The 16,824-nt window shown below is 43.1% G+C and overlaps 1 protein-coding gene across 9 annotated transcripts in view; it reads left to right on the forward strand.

Annotated features, from left to right (window-relative positions):
- Nucleotides 1–16,824, forward strand: part of ralgps2 (Ral GEF with PH domain and SH3 binding motif 2) — a 76,652-nt gene that overhangs the window by 29,745 nt on the left and 30,083 nt on the right. For all 9 annotated transcript variants that reach the window (XM_038716377.1, XM_038716375.1, XM_038716376.1 and 6 more), the window contains 4 exons: nt 7,677–7,760; nt 11,572–11,661; nt 11,760–11,852; nt 13,667–13,793. In XM_038716377.1, the coding sequence (XP_038572305.1) occupies nt 7,677–7,760; nt 11,572–11,661; nt 11,760–11,852; nt 13,667–13,793 (394 nt within the window). The remainder of the gene's footprint in view (nt 1–7,676; nt 7,761–11,571; nt 11,662–11,759; nt 11,853–13,666; nt 13,794–16,824) is intronic.

Below are 16,824 nucleotides of genomic sequence, written 5' to 3' on the forward strand. Positions count from 1 at the left end.
TTGTTATACTAACAGTATACTATTAACTAAACATACTCTATTTAATACACTCATGTACAGTTCCTCCTGCAGGTTGTGGATAGAGACTCTGCATTAGACAGATGTACATTGAGTCGGTGCCGGTATATGTGCTGCTTCTAGTTCTCTCCTCTGTATAGCAACATGCTCTCCTTGTTCTGTTTTACATCTGGTTTACTAGTTATTGTTATAAATATCGTTTTACCTTGTTCAAGTTGAGAAATACACATTTCCAAATGTCAGTATTTTGCACAATTCCTTGATAATTAAGCAAGTAGACTCATAGGGCCGTTTGTTCAAATAAAATCAAATCGTAATATTGTCCACAATAATCACAATATGACCTTTTCTCTAAATTGTGCAGCCCTAATAATTATAAATGTATATATGTGTATTTAAGAATTTACTCTCTACTGTCTTTCCTCCCCTCTTTCTCCCTTGCAAAATCTCCATGCGGATTATATCCCTGTACCATGCTGTGCAATGAGCAGCTGTGATCAGAGCTCCCACGCTTAGCCACATATCATAGTTATGCATAAAAGGAGTATCTATGTGTCACCCAGTCTTGCACACCTTGTCTTTTGCCTAATGTGAGATCTGGTGTAATCTTATGCTTTTTCTTTTTTGGATGGGAAGGCCCTTCCTGACAGCACTCAGGGATAACCTGTGTTTAAGGTTGGCCACTGTGGCCTTATAAAAGCAGCATACGGACCACAGCCCAGTGTGGTGTGGCACAGTCTGACTTGCATATGTGCAACACTTGTCTCAATCTCAGCTAACACACACACTCCTCTGGCATGACATCATCTGCAGACCCACATTTTGCTTCAATTTAAATAACAATGTCACAGTGTAGTGTGACCTTTTTTGAGTCTTGTATATAGTTTGTTGTGTCTGAGTAATGGAAAACACTAAAGGTGTCACTGGCCTGATTGAGAGGGAGGGCTGACAAGGAGATGACGGCTGCAGTCTGGAGGGAGAGAAGGAGCAGAGTGAACAGTATGCAGAGTGACCCAGCAGCATCCTGGCAGTGACCGAGAGCTGCCCTCACTGTGCTTTTGTCTCAGAGTACGGGCTGAAAAAAACGCTGCACCGCTATGACTGAACTAAAACTCAACTAGAGTTTCCACTGCTGTCAGTCTCCTCGCCCTCCTCGTAGACACATGATGGGAAAAGCAGGTGTGTGTGTTGGTGCACGGCTGCTGTTTCACTCGGCTCGCTGGCCTGAGTAGGAAAATATTAAATAACTTGGTTTAATCCTTGAGTTGTGCAATAATGTTTTTACTGACATACAGCCAATTTTCTTTTTGTGTGCATTTTTGAGCACCCTTTAAATGCCATGTTACAACACTGAAATTTACATGCACACACACAGCAGCAAAAATAGGGCTCACTAATGAATTGGGAGAACAGTCACGGACTAACTGGGGTTACAAGGACACAAATATTTAAATTCTTGAGAGTGAAAAGAAGGAAAAGAGTGTTAGTTTCCATGATGTGATGTGTTGTAATTCTCATTTGTTAAAATAGTTGTGAAAGAGTCGACCTTCGACTGGATATGATATTGTTGACATATTTTGGCTTTTGGCACAAGAACAAAAAATAGATGAATCAAATTTTCCACCAGATTGGTTCAAAGTGTTCCTGGTCTGTGGTCGTACTGATTAAAAATGTTTTTACTGCACGCGATATGGCAGCCGTTTCAGCTGTAGATAAACTAAGCCTGCCCTTGAGTCTTATTACGGCGTGGTGCAAATGTTGTCCTGTGTATGACTTAAATGTTCTGTATCAGCAGTCTGTCATGTTTGAGCTGCTCTAATGTTATTGTTTTTGCCTTTCCTCCAAAGCTGCGGTAATCTTCATAATAACTGACCACTTAAAACAGTTGAAATGATCATAAACTAGCAAGGACTTGGCCTGTTGGTGTCTGTGTTTTTAAGATTTTATTTTTCCCCCTCTCCATAAACCCATCATAACTGCCTTAATATAATATGTACACGTGTGTGTGTGTGTGTGTGTGTGTGTAAGAAATTGAGCGCCACAGAGAAACACACCGAGTGTCCAAAGGCTATTCTGCACGCTTGTGTTTACAACATTTTTATGTGTGTGTGTGTGTGTGTGATGTACACAACATTTCTACATGTGTTTATGACTCCTAAACAGACACTCTGGCATGAGCTGGAAAAATTGCCCTAGACAGGATCGCCGTAGAACAGAGGATCTCATTAACTCAAGTGTTCCAACGCTGACATGGAGCAGATGTATGGAGAGCAGCCTGAAAGGTCTAGCCAAACCCTCTGGATGAGGAAGCAAAGATAACTGTTCGTCACAATAGCTATAAAAGAGTACATGGGAGCTGTGGATGGGGACACCAAAAAAGATGAGGAGATGGTATAAACCACTGTGCAGGAAGCGTAGCTCGCTTTCCTCTTTTCCTCCTGACTCACTCCTAACCGGAGAGGCCGGGATTAGGGCTGAACGCATGCCGCTCTGACGCAGCAGACAAACACGTCTAAACACATCTGCTTTTGATGATATGCAAGTGATGGCTCATAAGACATTGCCGTGCTTAAGGTTTGATGTAATTTACTTACTGCACGTAATGGAGCCTCGTCACCGCACTGCTCAAGGTCGTCTGTGGATGGGGTGCGAAAAGATGGCAGAGAAACTGACAAAGAGCCTGTTGACCAGAGCTTCGACAGAATCTTGTGTTCTGTTGGAGCGCAAGTGTAATTGATGAGAACAGCAGAAGTTATTTTTTGATAGTAACAAAATCTATACTGCAGAGCAGCCTGATATTTTATCTACAACCCTCAGATGAATTGCTGATATGTTCTTTGGCTGTTGGTTCGCAAAGTGAAAAGCCATTAAAATGACAAGATGGATCACAGGAGGGGGGGATCCAAGGGACTTGTAGCTAAATATTTTCTCTCTCATATAAAAGTACGAGGCAGTGATTACTAATGGCTTGTATCATCGGCTGGTTTCCTTTTATCAACAGCAAACTGGATTTGATAGCTTGCTATAGCATAGATAGATCAGCTGACAAGAGAAATGTAGAGAGTAAAACTTTGGGAGGGCTTTTTCTCCCGTCATCTCCGCTCTGTTTTTCTGTCCCAGTGGGGCATTTCTAATTTCATAATCAGACGTACGGCTGATGATCTGCAGCTGGATGTTTATGAAAGTTTGGGAGATGGAGGCTGAGAGGAAAAGAGAAATTTGAGTGATGTAGAGGGACTTGAGAGGGGCTTTAGGGGGGGAGAGAGTTGCCTTTGTTTTTAACACACCGTCATGACAACAGCCAAGTAAGTAATTTAGTGGCTTTGGCTGGCAGGCTTTGCTTCAGCTCTCAGGGAATAGCTATCAGATTGCGTTTTTACGTACCCCTGAGAAGTATGTCAGTTTCTCACATGTCTGAGCGCTCCGCGTAGAAATCCTCTGAACAGATTGAAGGTCTCATGTGCGGCGATGATGACTTGTAGTTGGAGGCAGGTAACGTTTCACATACTCGGGGCCCGTCTCGCCTGCAGGCTTAATGTTTCCCAGCATTGATTGTGAGATAATATTGTGTTTTCTGTCACACAGTCACATCTGGAAGTGAGACATAAAAAATAAAAATAAAAATCTTACACTCAGCTCTACAAGTCTCTGCAGGGCTGTAGTCCGCACATGTTGTTTTCTGCTGGAGCGATTGGACAATAATTGCTACACAACAGACACAGAAGGGAATCCCACCTACACTACGGCCTGTCAGCATGATGGTCGATACACATTTATCACGGTGAAAGGTGGAGAAAATAAGGTTTTGTGTCAGCGGTTTGTCAAGACAGAAAAACCAAAATGACAGGTTTTCCCTTGGCCAAAGAGGATTTACTCCAGCATTTGAGATGCCAAAGGAATTCTTTGGGGATCTGTCAAAAATCAGCGGAAAACCGCATCAAAACACATTTAATGATGCCTCTGTGACGACTACTACAGTTTGTTTTTAATTATGGTATTCTGTTTTCTTTTAGAATATTACAGCAGTTATTTTATTAATGTCATGTACGTGTACTCCTGCAAAACTAATTCTTTCCATGGTGTGCACAGCAAGGTAACGAAGGCGGCTACTGCCTTGTAGGTCCCTGCCAGAGTCTATAGTTTAAAGCTGTCTGACTGAGACAACAATGCATTTTACAACCTTCTTTTCCGCCCTTTTTTGTTCCTATTCTGTTTAGCTCCTCAGTGCTTTCTTTTTTCTTTTTCCTGTGTATTTTTTTTTTAACCAGAACAGAGGAGTTCAGATAAATCTATAAACCAGTGGAACCATGAATTTAGCTCCTCTGGCTCTCTACATGGCTCAGTATTAGATCAGCAACAAATACAACTGTGCCGGTTTTCCAGTGTGCGCCTTCCTGTCATCTTCAGTAAATCTATCTCCACCATCTCCTCTCAAACCTACTTTCTCAGTCTCTCTTCCTCGTCTCCCTTCTTTTTTCCACCCTGTTCCTCATCTTTATCAGCCCTTCAGCCCTCCCTGTCTTGGCCTGTGGCCTCTCACTAATGTTCCCTGGGATCCCAACAGTTTTGAGTTTTCCATTTACAATGTAGACAAAAACAAAGGGAATCGCTGTGGTATCTCACATGAGGTCATCACCGTTTGTGGCTTAGCTGCAGCTGGTTATCTTATTATAGCCTGTACCATTGTTACATAATAGTCCTCACAATGTACTTATAAACCAAAGCTGAGTGAACGGATAATGAGCTCTAAGTATGGTCGGTTTAAGGTTAAGATTAGATGTTTTAGGTTAGGTAGAGTTTTATTGTGGTTAATGTTCGACTAAGCTTCCCAATCACTTGTTATTTGTTGACGATTGCAACTTGTAGGTAAATTAATTGTTCAGCCAGAGTTGACGTCACTTTTCCTTGACAGCCCTTATTTTAGCTATAACAGCATATATACAGCCCACTTCTAGCAGCCCCACAGGGCTGTACTTTAATGAAAATGCTGCTCAGCCAGCCCAGCATGTGGAAATGACAGGCTGTCTGTGGTTTGTTGGAGCAGGGGTTTTTTTTACTGCCCTTTTTTACTGCATCACTTAAAGCCCTCTCCTTACCAGAGCTGGCTCGTCAAAGCCTTTATCCAAAGACTAGTTAGTTTGTAATGCGTGAGTGTGAAATGAGACTATAAAGGCACAAGAAAAATAACGGAAATAACATTGTAATGGTTTCTGGAGAGGCTGTGGATCAGTTCCCTGCTGCTTCAATATACACAAGGCACTGGTATTGCTTATTACACAACAGCTGAAGAACAATAGAGATTAAATGGCTTCAAGCTTAGCCGGACGGACAGACGGATGGATGGTTAGATTAGAAGACAGGCCCAGGTGGTCCAGTAGTGACGTATTGAGTGTAGGTTGTTGAAATGTTGTGGTCTTGGTGAGCTAGGGGAGATGTAGGAGCCGTCTGTGTGCCTCTTCTCGGGTGTACCCAGCTACCTGGGTGGTCAGGTGCTGGTCTGAGGTGCGTTACACAAAAACACACCCGCCTCTCACTAACTATGGAACGTCTTTGTTTAAGAACCAGCACCGAAAGCTGTCTGTAAATTGCAAAGGAGAATGACTGACACTGTGGCAAGCGCTTATTTAAAAAAAAGACGCAAGTTAAATAAACAGTGAGCTCTCCTTGGTGAGACAGGCTAGTGTCTCCTTCCCACCGATTTAGCTCCTGTGACAGCATGCTCATACTCTGAGGAGGCTCCACACAGGCTTGTAAACCTTGTGGGAAGATGCTGTTATGGCTTCTACAGTGTTGTATTTTATAGTCTATCTCTTCATCTTCTCTCCGCTGTCTTCCCTTTTCCTCTCAGTGTATCCTCATCTTTGTTCAGGCAACAGAGGCCCCCAAGGCATCAACTTGTCCATGTATGAATGTCTGCTTTTAACATCTGTTTGATATGTTCTTTACCCTCCGCCCGCTGCCTCTAACGACTTGGAGACTCACCCTCGAGTGAGCAGCATGGCTTCTCTTTGCAAGGAGTGGTCCCAGGTCAGGGAGTTGTGAGTGGTTTGGGTGGGGGGGGGGGGGGTTATTGTGTGGGAGAGCTGCAGCCTGATTCAGCTGTTCATATTGTAGCCCAAGTCGGCTGGGCTGGCAGGGATTAGGAGGAGAGCTTGCACAACATTTTTCCGACTGTTACGTCAGTGTCCCTGGCCTCTGGACAACCTGCGGGGGCCAATGGAGGGTCTGGGTTCCCCTTGCAGTGTCTGTGTGGTCTCCGTTTTTTACCTCACGGCTGAGGACAGCAGCCGAGGCCAAACTGAGTCCGGCATGGTATTTGGAAAAAGATATTCCTGTTTAGTACGCGTGTTGTTTTCTGTGTTCAAGCTCAAATCATCGCCCCGGCTTTTTACACACTGTGTAATGAAATTACTTTCAGCACTGCTGCTTCCAGAGCTGCCTCTGCTTTGTAAGACTACTATTGGTGGATGTGTGGAAATTATTAATAGGAGAAAGTGACGAAATGACCATTTTAATCACTGAATACAAATTTTTAAGTCATCTCTCAAATAAAGAAGTCAAACAGTACATTGATTATGATAACTTGCAGCTGTTTTTGCTTGTAAATTTAATAGCTTGAGCTTTTTGACATTTTGCAAACAAAATAACGATTTGGAAGACAATTGGTCTAATTATTTGGTCTCTGGTAACTTGTGATGGACACTTCATGCTAACCAAACTGCATTTCTCAGCTAAATGCATTGTGTTGATCCATAATTTTGCCTATTAAAGTCTAGCAAGCATTCATGAATGCATCCCCTACCCCATAAAACATTTGCAAAGCTTTTATAAAACTTTGTTTTAATAAACATTGTTTACATCAGCTTGCGGTTGGTGTCTTCTGCTCTTTTAATGTGGCATTTGTAACATTGCATTACTGTGACCACCATTACCAGCTGTGTATCACATAACGCCCGTGTTCATGGCGTGCATGGGCCTCTTCCTGCACAGAAAACCTTTTGACAGTGAGAACATTTTGATCGTGCTGCTTTACATTTAGGTGTAATTGTAACTAATTGGGACTGAATTATCGTCAATGTTTTGAGTTACACTTGTGGTTTTTCCTGCTATGGAAACTCAAAATGTCTCTGTGAGAGAGATCTGTCGCTAGATGAACAGATGCAAACTATAGTGGGACCCATTCATCAACCCACTGCTCTGTAGCGATCAAAAACTCCAACGGCTACTCTTTTAAACGATTCATCAATAAAAACATATCTAAATTAAAATTATTTTATCATGATTACGATCACTAAGTTTTGAGGTTGTATTCTTGTTCCACACTTAGGTACTTGAATTAGTGCTTGGTTATGTGGAATAGGTTTAATGAGTACTGAGCTTGATGCTGAGGCAGAGCGTGTTGCTGCATTGATTTACCTGTTTGTTTTTAAAGTCATCCATTTATCTGTCTCAGCCTTTGACTAGATCTTATCCGCAGCCTCGCTTTCTTTCTTCCTCCTCATCTGCTTTCTTCTCCTAATATATCCTGCTGTCTGCCTCCCCTCCACTCCCCACCAAGGGCACTCTGATTAGACTGAAGTACATTCAGTGAAATGCTGGCGCATACAAGAAGGTGCTGTGGCTCAGTGCATAATGTCAGTTTTCATGTATGTTTTCAGGAGCTGTCAAGCTGCGGTTGGAACAAGAAGGAGAAGCACAGCTCTGCTCCAAACGTTGTGGCCTTTACTCGGAGGTTCAACCAGGTGAGACGCATATACAGTTTGCACCTATGTCACATTCAGTACCACCTCAGGTCACCCCCAAAAGGAGAGGGAAAACAGTCCCTTTTGAAATGTTTAAGATTTATGAACCTCTCCCAGAGGTGGTTGTTTTTGAAGCTCCGTTTGTCATGGCAGCTCCCAGCAATCTCCATGTCTCCTCTCTGCTAGTCATATCTGTCATAAATAGTCCCCAGGTGAGGAGCAGGTTTGAAGGAAGGCGGTTTGTTTCTCAAGGACCATGGCTGGTCCTTGAGTCTGGCGTGTAGTAAAATTGTTAATGTGCTTCTGCATGTTGGTGCAGCACACATAGGAACATTTCCAAATGTATGGAGGAGTGTGCATGGCATGCTCCCTCAGTGCCCTGTGAAATCATCAACAGGAAGTTGAGGGTAATGATGTAAGGGGCGCCAATGCCCTTTAATCCCCTTCCAGTGTTTTTGCCAAGCTTCTTAAAGACCCACTTTACTGCCCTCCAGTATAAATATGAGATGATCTAACAAGAATGTGTTGCTGTGGAAACTTATTCATGTATAGCAGATCCCAAACGGTGATTCAAGATGTTAGCTGCACACATTTCAGCTGCTGGGAGCCAAGGAAAATGAGCTTTTTTGGATAATGGGACTTGGACTGGGAGGACAGTGAGTCCCAGAAAGCTCCTTAGCATGAGCCGAAGCCATATTCCTCTTCCTTCAGTCCTTGTTTTATTGGCACCCCGCTTTGAGAGCCAATGGAGCAGAAGAGAACTGGCCAGTCTATTAAGCAGGCAAGCAAGGAGAGAATAATCAGAACCCATTATGATCAATGCACAGTAATCAGTTTTATTGGGTTTTGTGCAGACGAATCAGCAACTTGCCTACAGTAGTTAAAAAGTCAATGTTTTCATGAAACATTGAAATCATAATATCGTAGTAATAAAGAATTAGTGGTGATGATAACCAAATTGCAGTAGAGTATATCCTCACCATAAAGGAAGAAGACAGAAAGCATCACATTAGTGTAAATTCACTGGGAAAAGACCAAAAACATGCCCAATACTTTCAAACATTTCACATTAAAAAAATCATCATATTAACTCTTGTCCTGCTAACAGCACTGGCTGTAAGGCATATTTACATTTGAGCTAATATATTACAAACTCACACCTGTCAGATGATAGTCAAGGACTGGTACGACAAATTCTCAAATAAACGTCAGCTTTATGTTTTAAAGATGGGGTAAGTGATTCTATTCTATAATACATCTTTTTATCAAATTCACTGAATATCTCCCCACGGTCCGCTAGCTGTCCGTTCTGTGTGCGCGCTGAAAAAAAAAATCCTGTGTCTGTACACACAGCACTGGCTCTGTAAATGACGAAACAAGCAAAGTGGCTTTGACCAAGCACACAACACTATTCCAGCTGTTTCAGCAATGATTTGTGCTTCAGGTAAAATGACTTGCCCACGGACATTCAGCTTACTTTCTAGTTCACCGAGACATGCTGTTGTGATGTTAGCTATAGTAACAGGACAGTTGTCGCTGTTTGGAGCTATAGTGCTGGGAAACAGTCTTGTTGTCTCTGCGTGTTAGCATCATGTTGGCGTCGCATCAGCAAATGTAACAACAGTATGCTAACCCACAATTTAGCTAACATTAAGAACATTTCTTGTTGTGTCGTTGTTCGCTCTATATCATGATTTTTGTCATGGTATTGGAAATCTCGAGAATCACTTACTGCACCTTTAAGTCTTAAGGTTAAGTGCTATGGCTTGTCCCGACACAAGTCTGTTAGGTTTCTACCACTGTACAGGCGTTAGTACATCAGGGATCAGATCCCTCCATCACCTCAGGTCTGTCAGTCAGCTGCAGTCCTTGTCCATATCTTCATCTCCTTCTCATCTCATCCTCCCCTCAGGCCCATAAATAGGTTGACCCACAGCTATCAGCTTGTGGCTAGATCTGTCTGCTTCCGCTTATTTATGATTATTGAAGCTCTGGGGCCTCGCAGTTCCATCTGGAGGCCTTGATCCGCTCATAAACGCAACCCCAAAGACATGATCTTTGCTTCAGGACATAATATGAGATCTGTAAAGACAAGACCCTGTCTGCGCAAACCTTGTATCCCCAAACCCTCACTCATTCTCACATACACACTTGTGAGAGCACCGCCATTCTGAGTGATCTCATCGCTGTGCAGTTTTGGAGGCCATGGCTGACGAGGACACATGCTCTATAATGAACCCCAGTGGTACAGCGATTTGTAAAGACGTGCTTTGTCCAGATTGACCTCGGCTATCCAGTTAGACCACTGAGGAAACTAAATAGGAGGCTGCAGCATGTTTAGCTCCCAGATTGGACACACATTTTACAGTCAATGGAAACTCCTGTCTACTGTACACTGTGGGTGGAAGGAAGATTTGACAACATTTAAGAGTTTTATTTTAAATCTTGAGTGGGAGCTGCTTCCTCACCTGAGGTCACTGTCTCAAGGCAAGAGATGCAAATTAAAGTAGAAGCCAAAGGCAAAACCCTCTGTCCATTTTCATCACTCCGTCATCCACTTCACAGACTTCTCCTCATGAAATGGTGAAAATTAAAGTGTTTGCTGGAGGTTCAGTACCTGCATAGATTGAACTTAGTTTGATAAGCGTGACATGTTTATAGGGGCTGGGGAGGGGAGTCGTTGGATGAATTTATCTCTTCACTCCTCGGCTCCTCACCTCTTCCCTGAAACGAAAACAAGTCATGGGGCTGTTTCCAGGAAAAAGTAGGCAAAGCCCGCTGTAGGTTAGAATTTGTGCACATGAAGAATGTAGAAAAGCATGGAGAAGCAGACGCACACATACACTTAATTTATAGACACACACGAGAAGCACACCCAGTGGTCTGTGGCTTGAATGGAGGAATGTTGACCACTGGCAAAGTCACTTAATCAAGTACATAGTAGAGTCCAACCGGAGAAAAAAAACGGGGTGTAAAGTGACAGAAAAATTCAGAGACCGAAAGAGATAAGTGTGTCTGTGTTAGAAGAAATGGTCAGTCACGCTGGAACAGTCTTATCAGAACACAGTGTGCAGACAGCTGCGGGCTTTGAAAGCCCTCAGAGCCCCGTGGCGATGAAGCTAACTCCCCCTCCCATTACCTCCTCTCTTCCCTCACTCTTCTCCTTTTCCTCTTTCCATTCCCTCTCTCCCCAGAGCTTAAACACTGATTGATTCACTGACGTGTGTGTGAGTGTGTGTGTGTGTGAAAAATCAGAACTTTTTTGCTTTCCAGCATTCTCCCTAAAGAGACAGATTTCCGACATCACTCTGTCTGGCCAAGCACTCTGAACACACACACACACACACACACACACACACACACACACACACACACACACACACACACACACACACACACACACACACGGTTGATGTATTAGGAGTTATATTGTATCTGTTGTGCAATCAGTTGGATTTTCCTCAGAAGCTCTTGTTTTTCCTCAAGACCTCATTTCTAATCGACTCTAACGGATCGTTCCCTTTAGCAGTCTGCCCTGTGCTCACCTGCTCTGCTTTATTCAGGTTTCAGCCCAGAGTTGTCATGACTGTCTGCTGGCCATGGCTCTGGACTCTAAAGACCGGAGGTTTAACAAGCCAGAACTCCCTGTCTTTTTTTACACATCCCTCCAATCGTCATTGGGCTTTGACAAATGCAACACATTACAGATAAGGTTTTCTGTGTCATCAGTTTTGTGTTGCCCTCTGTCTGTTTTTAATGAGTTTGTGAGCGTTGCTTGGTGCTGTAATCTTTTGGTTTTTTTTTTTTCTAGACAAGTTTCTGGGTGGTTCGAGAGATCCTCCATGCACAGACGTTGAAGATCAGAGCGGAGGTGCTGAGTCTGTACATTCGCACTGCCAAGGTACAGACATCCACGCACAACATGCTTTTTTATCCTTGTTTGCAGTGTAAAGTCAGCTTAATATACTGTAATGCACTGTAAACTTAAACTATTCACAGAAACTGTGTGACATGAACAACCTCCATGCGGTCATGGCTGTGGTGTCAGCGTTACAAAGTGCTCCCATCTTCAGACTTAGCAAAACATGGGCGGTGAGTATATTTACCCTACTTTGAAGGCAAGTCTGGTTTATTAGTAGAGTGCTGTCAATAAACTGGGATGTCACGCAGATCTGTTCCACTGGACACACAAACAAAGGCTAAGAAAAACATGCACACAAGTGACATGACAAGATGTTCAGGAAAAATAAATAGATAAAGGACACTGTTTAATACATTTAGAAAAGCTTAAATTCACCCATTTTAAGAGATAAACGGGAATTTAACAAACATTCAACTCATTCGTTCCTTTGTTTGAGGTTTAAGAGAGATAGGAGTGTCCGAGTCTGTCATTTCTTAGTGCAGCAAGTCTGTCCCATAGTGACTTACCTAGCACTTTAATAAAGATTTGATCAGATCTTGGGTGGAGGAAACATTTTGAGCACAACAGTAGACCTTTTTATACGCAGGAAATCACTATCCATTTTAAAAACGTGTGAGGGACATCCAATCTGTTTCAGTGTAGAGCTTACATAATGAAATGATGATGCTCTGATGTAATGGTGGAAATTTCTTATACCCGGGTCCACAAAACCACAGGAGATTCTTTTAGCCAGCGAATGCTGTTCCTGGCCAGGCTGTAGCACACTTGACTCTTAGAAGACAGAAGGGCAGACACACACACTTAATCTCTGCAGGTATCATTACCACTTTCTGCTATTGTCACAAACGTTAAAGTTCAACTGTATTTGGTCTGATGCTTTACTACTGCTGCCTTAGTCCACAAGCTAACTACTTGGCAGTGCAGCTCCTCCTGCAGGAGTATGCTTTATATCTGGAGCTCTCACAAATGGACACGCAGACAAGCATGCTGAGAAACGGTCTGCCTTGACCTGGAAAGCTGCATGCTTCTGTGCTCTGGCATTGGCAGTTTTCTTCCTAAGTCTTTGTGTGGCCAGTTCATTAAGAAAAGCAACCAGCTAGAGAAGAATGGTTTTATTCTGTATTACATAACTGCATTTTATTCTGACATTGCAAATTGTGACAGGGCATTACCAGTTATTACACTGATTTTACAAACCGGTAACAAATTAAAACAGTCTTGAATGGTTAAAGGACTGACAACAGGGGTAAAGGGTAACAACAGCCCGCCCTCACAGTGAAAACACTCTCTCTCTTTCTTTTCTGTCCTTTTGCTGTTAATGTCAAAGCCCTTTGGTGGGTATCAGATTTCACTCATTCATTTTATTTGTCGACCTTTGCCATTGTATTCCACCTTGCCTGTATGCATTGCTAACCCACTGGTGGGCCAAATGTTTCATTTAGGTGCAAAATTTAGGTGCACCCAAATTTTTCACAGCACCATAACAGTAAAAAAAAAGCGTCTGTAAAACGGTGAATACTTTATTTTGAGCATCACAACACCCGCAAAATGACTCGTTTCGCTATCGGAATTTGATCCATTCCGTCGATAACATTTGGAAAGTTATTTTACCACTATTCAATTTAGCGGAGGACTGAACTGGATGTCAACACAGTGAAACATATAAACCCACTGCCAACTAGCATTTTGGCACTATACTTGCAGAGTGACACAGACACCGACAAACAACGATAAGTGCTAGAGTAAGTGTGTTGCCAACACCATAGGTATCGGTGCCGAGTCACCACATGAGTATAAATCCAGTGCCCCTTCTCTGCTTTTGATTGACTCTCACCTTCTTCCACGAGTGAGTTTGAGAAATATTTAGTCGCACTAAACAGATTTCTGGACCAAATTGGTTGTGCCCTAGCCCCACCACTACAGCTGTTTATTTCTGTTAAATACACTTATTCTCACTCTTTTTCACTTTCCCTCTTTAACACAGTTGTTGAGTCGGAAGGACAAGGCAACGTTTGATCGGCTTGACTACCTGATGTCCAAAGAAGACAACTATAAACGTCTGAGGGACTTCATAAGCAGCCAGAGCATGGTCTCGTGCATACCATACCTAGGTAACAGACACAAACATACACACAACTCGCAGACCGCCACAAGGCTTGATCTTTCAAGGATGCATGAAGATGACTTACTATCAGCTTCTTATCTTTATGGGCTGTTTACGGGCCAAAGGTTAATCTAAGGTCAGATCAACTGAGTTTTAAAACCTCTGCATCTGTGTCTGGTGTCATTATCTCATGGATTAAGTGCCACAATTGTAAGTCAGTTGTGTCTTATCTTGTATTGTCCTCCTTTGAGTAATTATTTTAGTAAACTGCTTATTTCCATTGTAGCGGTTGCCCTTGTAAATTTGTACGCCGTCGTTCATTTTCCTGTTGTGTTTTTTTTTTGCTGTGCTTCTTTCAGTAGAGGAGGTGAATTTTCAACATAAATTTGCTGCTTTGTTGTGAAACATCACAATGTTCCTTTTAGCTGGAACAAATGCATGAATCAGTGAGAAGTAAAATAATAGTGATATATTTCTCCGTCCTTTCTTGAAATATTTATACCCCTTCTCTCTTTGGCCCCTAACAGTATGACATCGCACAGGAATCCCTTATGAGTTTTTCAAGGAAAACTCTCACTATGAGTATTGTGAACGTGGGTGCACGCTTGTGGTTTTTATTGCTGTACTGTTTGTTCTTGTTTTGACTTGATGATGACCGGATGACTTTGATGTTGTTCGGTGCCAGGGTTTTTCCTCTTGCCATCAGGCTCGTATCATAGCTAGGCTACCGCTGTGTGATTCAAACTTAGACGCTCAAGTATGTACAAACAAATGCAGACACAAGCACAAACACAGAGAGCTCAGGAGTCTGTTTGTCGTTAAAGAAACGTTTAACCACCCGCTTCCCCCGCCGCGCTCCGTCATGGAAGGCTGGAAATAATGACCATGAGACAAATGCAAAGCTAATGCTGTAAAACGGCGCGCATTTGTCAGTTTAACTGTATGTCCTCAGTGTGTGTGTGTGTGTGTGTGTGTGTGTGTGTGTGAGAGAATAAGGAGAGACTTTCCGTTTGGTAAGCGTTTCATTGATGTGTGACTAGCTGGCTGTTCTTAGGGTGGAGTCTCTTTGTGTTGTAAGTCTTTGTATGTGTGAGTGGGATGGTGTTTCCTTACAGTCTGAGCCTGTCAATGATGCCTGTGGATGTGTGATGTGTGACCAGCTGGCGGTCCTCGGGGCTGGACCGAGCCAAGTTGGAACACTGGAGGGAAATCGCCACTCTCTTGTTCTCAGACGTTCTCCTCCATCATAAATCCACCCGATCCCTCTGAGGGGAAGCGGGAATGAATGAGCAGGGGACTAAAAGCTGCAGTGCTTTTAGCCAGAGCATCACTCCCAACATAAGTGGTGGGTGGGTGTGTGTGTAATGGGTACACTTGGGCTGGGGGTTTGTCCTGATGCATTTGTGCACATGTTTACATCTTTGTTCACTTAACAAAGTACCGGTTGAAGGGTTGAAGGAATTAAATTCCCAACCCTCAGCAATGGGCTAAAATTGCCATATGTGTTTTTCTATGTGCTAAGTGCGCCACAGGACTGTTAACTTCTACAAAGTGTATTTGTGTAATTGTGCCACTTTTGTGACTTCCTACGTTTCTGTCGTTGCACCATTTGCATCTTTATAAGTGTGATGCTTATCTGTGATGATAACAAGGATGGAGAAAGAGCCCTGTGTCAGCTGTGTAGTCACCGAGCTCTGGCTTTTCCACAGTGATAGATTTGTGCTAAACTGCGTGTGTGCGCGACTGTGTGAACTCTGACCTGCTATTAGGCTCGGCAGACACAGCGCCCACCTGTCTGCGCTCACCACAGGGCCAGCCTGGTAAATGCTTAGATGAGCTTGTTCCTGTTCTCTAGCCAATCATGCGAGGACAAAGAGCCCACAGAAATGTATGGCTCCACTGTGACAAAACGCACACACTTTAAAATGTTTCCCTAAGTCGTTATGCTTGCCATGTCCTACACTTGCCACGTAGCAAAAGCAGCACAGCAGCAGTAGCTGTAGTCTTCCATCAGCGTGTATCCTGAATTTGTTCAGCCACTTACTGCTGTGCACTGAATGCTCACAGCCCAACGCATAATCATATAGTTCCATTTGTAAGCGGAGAAAATATTGATTTAAGGCATGAAACGGTGCTTTGGGTTACACATACGTGAAGCTCAGTTGCAGTGGTTAAAAAGCCTGGGGATCTGTTCTGTTAGACGGATGAGTGAAAAATGCAGCTGAAACTTGTCCTGTAATACTTATTATAGTCCCTGTGTAATTTCATTGTGTGTGCTTATTACCGGGATCCCGTAGTAGCCGTTTGCTCTTTGGTGACAGTGGAGAAAGACTGTACCAACCGACACAAGGGCCCTTGCGTCCCTTCGGCTCCAAAATGCTGTTGTTGTTGAGGTAGTTGTGGGACAAAAGCAACTGTGTGGAATAACCAATGTAAGGGAAAGCACCAGGCACCATATGTGTCAGATCGGAAAAGCCAGCCAACTAAAGGGTTCATTTCCCTACTGACCTACAGTCCTGTGTGTCAGGCGATAGTACGGTAAGGCAGGGTCTGGCCTGGGCTCTTGGACTGCATGGATACACAGTATTTTAGGTGCCTGACAGCAAGCCTGCCAGTTTTGTTGGCTCATTGTCTGTGTGTGTGTGACAGAGTGTGAGTGAGCTAAAACATGTTGCCTATGTGTCCGTGAGCTTTTCCTTCTTAGCGTTTGCGTCACACGGCTCCTGTCTTTTCTGACTTACAGTTCCTCAGAGGGAAATATTATACATAATTTCTAGATATACGTTTGTATTTTAAGGAAAGAAAAGCTCAACGGTTTTATGTGGAAGGAATGTTCCCCTCCCTCTTTTCCCCATCTGTATTTCTCTTGCCTTACTGTCGCTTCGGTTCTTTCATTTTAGTCTAAATTCTTCTACAGCAGCTTCATTTAATATCCTCCCTGTTATCTATTTCTGTCCTTACCTTGATATAGACTGAACTGCTTTATTTTATTATTTTTTTTCTTACCCTATTTAAACCTCTCCTCTTTGCTTTAGCCT

The sequence above is a fragment of the Micropterus salmoides genome, unplaced genomic scaffold (genome assembly GCF_014851395.1).
Source record: "Micropterus salmoides isolate LMB-PRFRI ecotype aquatic unplaced genomic scaffold, ASM1485139v1 Ms_hic_scaffold_13, whole genome shotgun sequence".
NCBI classification, from domain to species: Eukaryota; Metazoa; Chordata; class Actinopteri; order Centrarchiformes; family Centrarchidae; genus Micropterus; species Micropterus salmoides.